Consider the following 12,351-nt stretch of genomic DNA (forward strand, 5'->3'; position numbering starts at 1 on the left):
TATAAATGCTATTTATTGTGGACTGTATTGGTTGACTCCATGACAAATGACTGGAAATGGAGACACTGAACAAATGGTTCTTTCTGATTAATAACTCTAGGAAATGAAAGAACAGAGTCTTATCCTTTTTGACAACTAAAATGAAAGCAAAATCTTGCTGTGACAAAACATACAGAAGTTTTTTCACATGGCAGGCAAGTCCTTTTTGTCAAAAAGGTGAGGTTGTTTTGTTCTGCGGTTAGCCCCTGCCTACAGCTATGGTGAGAACCAAGTCAGGTTTAATTGTCAAGTTACTATTTTTACTTGTAAGATACTGATACCAGCTCCAGATGAAGCGTGGATCTAATGTTTGTGTTCTGTAACTAAAAGAAGAGGATGTGATTTGATATGTTGGCTGTTTGTTTGGTGATATAGTAGCTATTTGAGCCCCCAGCATCACATCAGGAAGTTCCCCACAGCCTTCTCACATATCCAATGAAGTAACGTGTTTATCTTCATTCGTTAAACAACTATTTCCAACTACTACCATACTGCTGTGGTCAGACGCTGATATACAATTATCATGCATAAATGTCATGTTAATACAAGGCTTTTGATAAGTATTTGATAAGTATATATACTCTATTTTTAGATTATTAAACACCTTTTAAGTTTTTTAAAAAGAAAAGATGGATGGATGGAACCAGAGGTTCCTTACTTGATCTGAGTCTTGTTAGTCTATGGCCGCATAAAACTTGTTTTGTTGTCGACAAAACTTTTTCAAAATGAATTCAAACCGATGCACCTATTGTTGTTTTGAAAAACCACAGAAGCTATATGCTGCACATTTTCTCACCCTTTAAATCAGTTTGTAAAAGACCAAAATAAAGTTGTCATCTCATCTTTCGGTTGTCTTTCCCCTTACCTCTCTTCTATGCGTACCCAGAGGTCATTGAAATGTCGATTTTGTTGTTTCTTTTGCTTGTTCCGCCTCTTTTTCTTCAACATCTTTTTTTCTGCTTTCTCTAGAAGATCCAGGCTGTCTGCAGGAAGGAGCATGTGGGGTAGTGGGTCCTCTTCCAGAAGAACTCCCTGATCCTCGTCCTTGTGTGGGAGCTCATGGAGGAAGGGTTCCAGAAGAGTAAAGTCATCCTGGTGATCCTCCAGTGCTGGGGAAGCAGGTTTTGATGATGATCTCCTAAATGACACAAACACATTAATAAGTTGAAGAACAGACATGGGAAATGTGTTTTAAGCCTTTTATGAAGAAGTTCCTAATACACTTTGATTCTACTCTGTTTTCTTTGACTCTCTTTGTGACCCATAAGCTTTGAATAGGTTCACAAATATGTAATTACATTTCACATCTTTGCAGTTGAAGACTGCAAACACTGGAAAACAAAAATCAGAGATGTATCCTTTTTTTCTTCCCAGGAACATGTGGACCTTTGAAAAGTTGACACACCCATCCTAGGAGGAAGTTTTTCTTTTCTTAGATTTTAGTCAGCCATGGCAAAATGAAGATGAAGGAGAAAAGCAAGACTGAAGAGGAGAAAGATGAATTTCGGAAGTATTGAAAAAGGGTAAGGAGATAATACAGTAAACAAGATCAAGTTTTATAGAAAATACATGTGCATATGTGTGTGTGCATGTATGCAAATACAAATTAAAAGCATTTTGAACAGTGTGTATGGGTGTAGTGAAGCCTACACACTTGATCTTCATAACATTTATTGACAGCTTTTCAGTTCCACATGGATCTTTGTAAGGTTAAACATTTGCCAAGTTGTGAACATGTCTCATTGCTTTCTAAATGTTTGACCTGTTGAAGCATTGGAACATAAGCAACGATAACAACCACATCTGTGGACACATCTTTAACAAAGAATGATATCCACATACTGTAGAGCAGTGTGTTCTGCCATCCAGATGTTGTCTTTCTCAAGAGGGACCCATGTACTTAAGCAGAAATACTTTCTGCACATATTGCAAATGATCTTCTTGCTGTAAATTAGGTTTAAAGTGGTCCAAGGGTGTCATCCACAGACAGTAGTTAATGTGTTACGAGTAAACGTTTTGCAACAGACAGAAAGTTTTAAAGTCCCCTTTAAGAAGCAAACCATGGACAGCATTTATCTTAAACTACTCTCCTCAATCCACATCACCTACAAACTTTTACAAAAGCTGATATGATGTTATTTTACTTCAATCTACATAATAAATCGCTCAGTTTTATTTCATTTGCATTATTACACATAAATACAAACACAAAATTTTTCAGACTCGCATTATTAACCCAGTGACACGGATCAGGTGCTGGTTCATTTCAGGCTCATAATCCCATATCAAACACAGGCTCTTGTGTGTGAAAGTAGATTTACTCATTCATTCGAACACACACAGGAACAAGAACGCAGATTAAAAGTGAAGATAGCCACCCGCAGTGCTCCATGCTCGACTGGCTGCACTACATGCCTCACAGCAGGAGGTATGAGCCAAACGTAGGTTGGACTTTTCAACAATGCGTCATTGGTGGGCCACTGGGGAATTTGTCAGACTTATCAGCTGTGCAATCTAAAACACAGAAGAAGTCAGCGACATGCAAAAACCGTTAAAGAATGAGAGCTGTCAATAAGAATTATTTCTGCTGAAACAGTGAAATGTAAACATTGCATCTACGATATCATGCAGTCTGATTAGGGGACGACCTTTACCCATATGTGTTATTCTGTTGACTTTGGGGGCAGGAGGGTGTGAAGAAAGTGCATCACAATATATATTAGTTACTGTGGCAAAATCTAGTTGTATTTTGCAGACTGCAGACAACTGAAAAGACGTAACTTTCTTAGTCAAAACTAAACATCAAAGCAATAAACAGCTCAGGAGAAAAGGTCTGATTGCTACATTTAATGGATCATTCTAGTCTTGAACAAATAGTGGCAAAAAAAGATCCTACTAACTATTTTTTCCTCCCACCTCAACAATTTGTGATTTTATGCATAAGACACAACACAAAATTCATTTTTTACTAGTCAATTCAAGTTAGTTATATATTCAGTTCATATTCCAGCTTTCATTGTGTCTACTTTGATACTAGAAGCAACTATGATTTTAAAAAGTCAATCACGCAATTACAAAAATGTTATTAGTTATGATACCCTTAGTTATTGTTTTTATATAGTATATACTAAAAAAACAGGATGAGTCAAACTCATAAAGGTTGATGGAAAAATTATTGGGCCAGAATAGAGGGTAATATAGGTCTTTATTGTCTAATAGAACACCTATTAGACAATGCAACAGACTGGAAACGAATATTGAACTTGTTACATAACATTTTCCATTCATTAGAATGGCCTTGTTCAAGTACTGACCTGAATGTAACTGAAAACCTTCAATCGGTCTTTCATATAAAATCTTTGCAGTGTGTGGTTGTGTTTAACTTGCTTACTACCAGTGCTGTTACCTCTTTATGGGCTGTCCAGCAGGCGTGTGTTCCACCTCATATCCCTGGCGGCGAAGCACATCGATAACTGTGTTGTTGCCAAGAAAGTGACCTGCAACCAAGAAATTAAACTCATGACTCCCCTTTTTCCAAAGCTAAGAGTGATGCATTAACGCTAACAGAAGCAGGACATTTGATATAAAGGGCTCCAGAATACAGTAGAGTAGAGCAGGAATAAAGCAGTTAGGACTGGAAGACTCAAGACTGCAAGAATGTAATATGAAAAGAAATAGGAAGGACTCAAGGTAGAGGAGATGTTACAGTCATGCAACAGTAATAATATCAAATGTAAACACAATAAATTCAAATTAAAGAGCATGATTCTTTAAAATGATATTTTGAAAACGATAAAAGAAAAAGTTTCAGTGGTTTATTGTGTCCAATTAGCTACAATTTGCCTCCGATTTTGAAAAATAACACAAAAATACTCAAAGGTTAGGGTTTTATTTAAACTCCTCATCTCTACTCCTTGTTTTCATCGCCAACCATTTTGATCTCTTCATTCACAATCGTACTAATCTTTTCCATCCCCTCTACTTGCCTGTCCTCTCTCTCTCTCGCTGTGACCCTCTCAGCTAGGTGAAGTGGGACCATTGAGGCTTCAGGTTGCCATGTCAAGAGGTCTCCATTCTTCCTCTCATACTGACAAAAGGGAGCAGTGGCCTATTGTTTAGGCCTGCTCAGCCGTGGCACCACGGAGCTGTGTAAACAATGAACCCCAGCACTTTAATCTGGGTCAGAGCCACCGATAGAAACAGGCTATCCTGGATGCACTATAGGTGCCATGTTGATGCCACCATGACTATGGTGTCACATATTGATGAATATGCAATGTTTAAATATGCATCAGTTGGATTTAGTCTATAAGATGTAAATATCCAGACCAAACTCCCAAATAAAAATAGAGATCAGAATGAATCAAAGGGATAAAAGTTTTACAGCTTGCTTTCATTTAGAAACAGCTTAACTTTTATTCAACCTCAAGATTTATTCAAGTCTACATCACAGGACCGAGGTGGGATTAAATTATGCTGCTTGACACAATGTAGGGGAATGGAAAGTTCAGACACATTAGTATACACACAATAACATGCCTACATAAGCATACAGATATATGCAAATTTTCAGGACGTACCACGACAAACTATCTTCAGTGGGAGAGCAGAAAAAATAAGTGTTTTTTTTAAATATAAAAAAAGAAAGCATTGGGTTTTTTTATATTTTGAGAAAAATAAATGAATGTGAAATATAATTTCAAAATAGTGGGAGGCTTTTATGAGCCCAAGACACAAAAGCAAGCAAAGCCAAACTTAGCAAGACACTCAATGGTCATTTGAAACTAAAAAACGCGACAGAAAGAGTTCTATAGCTGTAGTCTTCAAATATCTTTTTTAGATTCACAGAAACTGAAAATCCAAGTATAAATCTGATTCATTGTGTATACTAAATTTAGAATTTAACAATACTTTCTCAAACAGATCATCTGCATTTATTTTGATGCAAGATGACTCTCACAGAGGTTATGTAATGTTTTCAGTACCTTGCTCCTAATTTATGACTAACTGAAATTGTGCCCTGCTGGTTTCACATATGGCTTCATTACAGAGCCATTTTTAGACTCATTAATTCACGGCATCAAGCAGACAGCAGATAAAAATGGGAAAAAAATAAATAAATAAAAATTTCAACATGCAACATTATCTAATGTGAAATCGTAAAGCTATTTTTTTTTATCTGAAGTTTTATGCATTAGTTACAGAAATGTTCCACCTTAAGCTAAAAAACGTGTTTCTCTGGCCCTGCTTTGGGCTCATGGCATAACTTGCACTTGATATTTATTTACAGCCTCTCACTGGAAACAGACCTGCAGCCCTGCAATTTACAGCCGTGGACAGTTTTGGGCGTCCACATCTGGAGTAATCTGGAGCAACATCTGACATGTATTTCCACTGATTATTTACTTAGGCTTATTTCATACATCTTAAATCGATGAAATTGGCCAGGGATATTCGCACCAATGCACAATATGTTCACTGTATGCCTTTTAAGTTGCACCAAGAGAAGGGAGATGGTGGAGATAAAGATACGAGACAAACCTGAAAGCCTTCATTCACCGTGTACTCTCTTCATCCAGAAACATGAAATGGACCACTTAGTAAGAGAGGCAAAGATTAGGTCATGTGTTGCTTGGAAATGCTTAATTTTAATGTTTGGTCCAATTTCCTCTAATGCGACAGCTTTGAAAGCAGGCCAAAAAAGAAAAAAAAAACTATAAATAAGTTTTACACCAACACACTATGATTTGAGAAAGTCTTTATCCTCATTGCCTTTAACATTGAAGCTAATCACTGATTAAGTCAAATATATTTTAGAAGTAACTGTTGTTTTAGAAAATACCTATAAATGTGGATTAGTCATAAATAGGCCATTTAAAAGTGCAAGAAAATTTAAGAAATTGCAAACAAGTCTTAAAAAAATACATTAACGAGACAAATCAAAGCTGAAAATATTGAAGGTCCAATGTTATGATTTATTTTAGACAGTGTGGTATTACATGCTCCGCCAAGATAATTGTTTCAACTCAAACACTAAAGAGGAATGTCATTAAGACCTAAAAGACATTAAACAAAAAACAAACATACTGGCTCATGATGATGTTGGATAACATATTAAAAAAAACTTATATGACGAGAACCGATCTCAGTTCATACACTGGTGTCCAATTATCTGAGATTGGATTGTAGATTGTACAAGTTCTTGTCTGTCTTTAAATTGAGTGAACTATGTTTTACTACTCCTCACACCTGCACTTAGAGCTGTGTAAGAGGAGAACCACAAAGGTTCTTCTTGTCAGGAAGACGTGGAATTGCTGCAATCAGAGGCTCAGATTATTAGAACATATGGAAAGTCTTAAATAGTGTTCCTTTTCCATAGTCTTCAATATTTACTCTACAGCTTGAAACCAAGGCCAGAGCAGCAGTTCTCATAACATTACAGCATGCTGGATAAACAAACGCTATAGTAAGTACTGAGGCCTTCCACCCCATGCAGACTTTTCTTGCTGTTTATGTACACATTATGTTCTGCTAGTCAGTAGACTTCAGCAGCCTGTAGTCATCACCTCTGTCCACAAAAAGAAACCTTCTATTGAGGTAGATAACCATAAGGTGTCACCATGCTGTGGAGCATAAAAAGACAAATTAAGCCTATGTAAACTATTGTCAAAGCTAAAAAAAAAAAAAAAAAAGAGACATTTGTGATCCAATGTTTCAGAAATTATGTAACGACACATTTTTTTTGTTTGTTTTTCTGGAAAACCCCAACACTGGCTTGTAACAGCCAAGTAAAACCTCAGGGTGTTCAACTGTCAAAGAGCGTCAACCATCCATAAAAGTGACAGTCATGACAAAGACAAATATGAGGAAAATTACTGGTTATTCACTGGCACAAAAACAACACAGCTTGTCTTGTGTTTATCAAACAAGGCCAGCTCTGTCTAGAAATACAGGCTTTGATAATATGACTTTTTTTTCCAATTATACATGATTTACTTATAATGTTATTTGTACGTGATGGGCACAGAATTCCTTCAAACAATAAACATAACAATCATCAATAATCATTTTGGAGATTGTTTGAAAAGAACACAAACCCGCAGGAAACAGTGTGAAAGATTAAAGACTTGTGGGATAGTGGGCGGCTTACCCTTATGGGGTGATATATCTAAGTATGACTTCACTTCATATCTCTTACAAATAGTTCGTATTTGGCCAGAAAAATTTTCAAGCTCATCCATATAGAGTGACACTAAACACACAGATATGGTTCGGTCATCAGACTGGTATGACTGCCCACATGTCAGGAGAGTTATTTATTACAAATGTATCAAACTGGCATGCCCTTGGTATTTCAACTACGACAAACAATCTACAATAATGCAACTAATAAAAACACTGCCATGGGCATCCCTTGCAAATAAAGGTATGTATGTGGTGAATGTATTTAGAGTGGGGTTGAAATATATAGCGTATTGCTCATGCTGACAACGAGAAGCCCTGGGCTTCTTACTTAGCCATGAGGAGGAGCAGGAGGGAAACTTGAAGAGTTTATTGTTTTACAATAGTTGTAGTGCCAGACATAAAAACCTGCTTAATGACTTGCAGTGAACAGAGGAAAACCTGCAGGTTTTAGATTTCTGAGAATAACCATTTTTGATTGAACTCAGAGAGACTGCAGGGCACCTGGATTAATCCTCAATAGAATACAAATGTATTTTAGAAATACTGGAATACCACATAAAATAGTTTTTGAACTAATTCAGACTAGACCAAAACACACAAATGTATATGTAGCCTAATGTTTCACATAACCAAGGATCAAGGCAGATTGAGGTAGGAGCCAAAAAGCAAGTTTTTCATAATAAGACGCAAAAGCCACAATTCCATCACTGTTCACTGTAGAGTCGTTTCATCTTGCATTTGTCCTCCATTTGTGTAAAAATGTCAACTTGTGGTTTATAGACTGCAAAAAGGGTAGCACATGTTTGCTATTACAGGAACCAAAAATCTTTACTACTAAACAGAATATGAACAAATCTTGTAGAAAGTAAAAGGATTTGCCTGGAACCCATTTATGATGATGCGACTTGTTGTCGTTTTGGTATTTATTTATTAGTCCTTAGCAATCTAATGTCACTTAATATATGTTTAAGGATATAGAAGTTCAACCAAACCACAATGCGAGTGTCAGTAAAACTGTTTTTGAAACACCAACATAAACAGGATATGGTTCTGAAAGTAAGATGCCAATGATAAGAATAAGTCCCAATAAAATATGGCTTTGACATGACTGTGAGAGTTTAAAAGATAAGCTGTGCTGATTATAAAAAGCACACAAAATCTATGCCTCAGTTCCACAAAATAAGAATTCTTTATTCTAAAGAATGATAATATTTCAACCAACACCAAAACTATCTTTCAGTATATTTCTCTCAAGCAGACCGTGACTCAGAAACTGGCCACCCTCAATAGGGTATTGCTTTTTTGTAGTATCGATACCGATCTCCATTTCCTCCATTTTGAAAGCAGATGGAAAATCTGAGAAGCACTATGAAGGCAGGCAACAGGGTGAAAAAAGCAGCAGACAGAATAAAGATAAACCCATAAACACAGACAGGATAAGATTAACACAGATTTCTAAAGTCAAGACAGGAAAAAAACAGAAGTAGAGACAATCGAGATACCAAAACAAGCAAAGGAACGCTGAGTTCTCAGATGACAAACTTTGATAAAACAGGATAGGAGCATCTTGGCTCCAACTTTAAAAATGAACAGTGAAGATTATTTAGTATGTTTCCGTTTGCCATCCAAAACACAACTTAAGAAGGTTGTATTGTTAATTTGTACTTTGTACAATAATTTCAACTAACATATTGCTTTGTCTAAATCTTTGCTACATGAATTATAAGTCCCAAAAATAAGGAGCATAACATGAGCAACTCATTGTCAAATGCATTTTTGTGGCAGAACATCTGCAACTATAAAGTCTTTCATGTTACCCTTTATTTATTAGCAATTTATATAAAACTGAAAATGTAAACAAATATTCCAGACTAATGTATTTTTAAAATGTAACTTTTTGAAATATATTATGGATTCAGAGAGCGTATATTACTGTTTTTTAAACTATACTGCCTAGCACAATGCATTACAGGCAAAGGCATATATATATGTCCAAAATATTTCTGTAAATCACACCAAAATGATTGACGAGTTACTTCCTAAGTTGATAAATGTAATCCTGACTCATTCAGCTATTTGTCATTTTAATGAGATGGCAGAGAAAGTGTGCTGAACAAAGTGCTTTAAAATGATTGTTTAGAATAAATGAGAAACAAGGAGCATGAGAGGTCTGTGGTATGAGGTTGTTTTTAAATAAGTTCACACGGAAAATTTGTGGTGGCTCACAGCCGTGTTAGGGATTACATCTGCCAGCCTAAAGTAGACTCTGTGCTCTCTGTCAGTGCGGTCTTCGCTTTTTCTCCTGTTTGTTGCAAGGAAATTATTGTGACTTCGCACACTAATGTTTGTATTTTACCTTTAGACATTCAAAAGTGTAAACCTGGGCTTCCAGAAATGTCTAGCTTACTGTGGAAGTGCAGTCTTTATAATTTATAATTAGGGATATCCAAATCTGATCCCCAACATTTTGAGATGATATATAAATCATAGTCGGCCACCTAACTTCATGCTTATCTTTTATTGACGAACTGAGTGACATTTGCCTTTCTATCTGTTTGCTGTACATCTAGTTTTAGCTAAAAACTGTAGGGGTACATTATGTTTTAAAAATCACAGCAAAGTATTGCACTAACAGTATTCAAAAGTACATGGTAGGAAATGCATTACTTTGTCAATTTAGCAAATCTGGGGTTTCTCTGATAATCTATGTTTTGTGGTCCTTTACACTGATATTTGTACTGAGAAAAATGAAAAATAAAGCTGTTTCATTCTAAAGATATGGGTTTCTCTAGTTGCTTTTACTTTAAATCAGAGCTCTGCATCTATATCCCACCTTTCATCCTAAATAACTGACAATGGAAATTATGCAAAGCTTAAGTGTCTTAATCAAACTAAAAAGAGACAAAGCTAACATTAGATACCAAAGTACAGTATTAAAAGAAGAGTATTTACTGGGATAAAATCATATACCTATCTTTATTGAGAAAATTTTACCGAAGAAACACATAGAGAGGCCAAAAAAAAAAAAAAAAAATCCACGGCAATGCACAGTTGGATGTGATGGATTGCCTTGCATGTCTTTGCTGAGTGCTGTGAAACACACAAGTAAAAACACTAATGGAGAACAAGCTCGATCGTATGATATTCATTCTTCATTCAGAATGATTTAAAATGCAAAATAAACAGGCAAGGATGAATTATGCCAGTAGGCATGGATTTCATTGGCAACAAGGTTTGTAACTCGCACTAAAGTTTGATAAGGTTCATGATATCCCATGTGTTCATGCCAAAGAAAAATAAATCTTGACTCTTTTGTTGCTATACAGCAGACGTAATACTGAGCAAGTTACGCTCTACAAACAAAGACCATGTTGTTATACCTTCAGTATGCACAGTTATAACATCAGGATTACCCTGTCAATAGGTGATTAACCATCTATACACATGAGTAGAAGTGATGGTGGTTGGCTCTAGGATGATTAACGGGGGAGAAATGTAAAATAACACATTTTTGGTGCACATCATTATTTTTGGCTTTTCAAATGCTGTTTCTTATCTTTGCTTGTGTCTGCTGGCTAATCTCACATTTTTAAACCCAAATAAAACAGCTTGAATATTTGTTTGAGCTGGCAACGCTACACAGACACAATGTAGTCTGCAAGCCGGCACAGCAATGTTTAACAGGGTCACAAGCCAAGATATCAATTTGTCAAATAGGTCTGGGTAGCAAACACAACACAGACAGGGCAGGGATACAAATAAGGGTTATTCTGAGACAACTAAATAATGCTTCATTAATTTTTTTGCCAAAATCAAGTTTTGGCATCATTTAAATTAGGATCAGGCTGTCAGTTGCAAATTTTTTGACGATAATAACTGTTCTGTTTTTCTTTATATGATGTGTTTGTATGCATTTCTGCAGTTTCTTACTGTAGCCGCAAAAATGTCTTCCTTTCAAAAATAACATTTTTAAACAACACGCATATCTCTTCAGGCCTCAGATCCTGCTGCGAGTTCCTCCTCTGCCTGTCAACTGTCTCCATCCAGAAAAAAAGGATAGCAATGGGAGTCGGATGCCCTCTCACTTTTTTAAAAAGCATTCCACACAGCACTTCCATCTAAAACATGTGGCTTACAGAGCAATTTTGTGCCTGTTTAGTTTGATTAATCTGCAAGCAATCTTGTTGTCGTCCCAGAAGGCCTGGATATCATCTGTGTTTTAGGTCTAGGTCATAAGTAAAAGCAGATCCTTACAAAGGAGTCTTGTAAATTCCCACAGGCTCTGTTTTTGATGGTCAATCTACCCCTATTTGGTGTTCTGTCAATGATTTTCTTATTCACCAGGCCGATTTTGCTGCTAGACAACTACCTTTGTCAGTTAACCATGTGTTATCCCAACTACGTTTCTCATCAGTTCTCTTTATTTGCCAACTAAACAAATCCATCCAAGTTATATTTGTATCGTGGTGGAAAGTGATAATTTCTAAACAACCTAAGTATCTGAAAAAGCTTTAAAGAAGAGAAAGCTGCATTGTTTTAATGACGTGTTGCAATCATCTCTTTACCTACCAGCAAGTAAAAACACTGCAGCAGCATGTTCTTCCCAAATCATCAGATGTCAAATGAGACATGATGCAGCCATCACTTTGCTTTACACCAATTACCACGGATTTCCAACTTCAGGGGTTATTTCAGTGATTTGACTGCACACTCCCAAAGTTTGACTTCTGAATCCAGATGTTTGCCAGAGTAATAAAAAGTCTAATTTCCTACACTATGCAGGCACAATATAACTGCAAATGAGTTTGAAATCTCACATCAGGCATCTGAGATGGATTGGAAATGGAGTTAAATCCAGACAGCATTTGTGCTCTGTCCAAAAATTCAATAAAATTAAACGCATTTTTCATGGATGGTTAGAGTAATATGTTGAGTTTCAGAAGGTTTTACATACCATTTGCAGTGCAACAATAGTCTTTCCATACAGAAGAAGGTACACTTGTCCTATTTTTTGAGTTTGGATGCCTCCTTCCTAGCAGGATTCATTCATAGAGTTATTGCTACCATTACATATGTACTCTTACATAAAGACGTGATTGTAGCGACAGCTGACTTTGGGTTTGTTTC

At 36.2% G+C, this 12,351-nt stretch overlaps 1 protein-coding gene across 1 annotated transcript in view; it reads right to left on the reverse strand.

Moving 5' to 3' along the window:
- Positions 1-12,351, reverse strand: part of trabd2a (TraB domain containing 2A) — a 48,587-nt gene that overhangs the window by 2,046 nt on the left and 34,190 nt on the right. Inside the window, exons 5-6 of the mRNA XM_055040049.1 lie at positions 3,446-3,536; positions 905-1,177 (exon numbers count right to left, since the gene is read on the reverse strand). Of these exons, the coding sequence (XP_054896024.1) occupies positions 905-1,177; positions 3,446-3,536 (364 nt within the window). The remainder of the gene's footprint in view (positions 1-904; positions 1,178-3,445; positions 3,537-12,351) is intronic.

The sequence above is a fragment of the Poeciliopsis prolifica genome, unplaced genomic scaffold, assembly GCF_027474105.1.
Source record: "Poeciliopsis prolifica strain line A6 unplaced genomic scaffold, Auburn_PproV2 SCAFFOLD015, whole genome shotgun sequence".
Taxonomy (NCBI): Eukaryota; Metazoa; Chordata; class Actinopteri; order Cyprinodontiformes; family Poeciliidae; genus Poeciliopsis; species Poeciliopsis prolifica.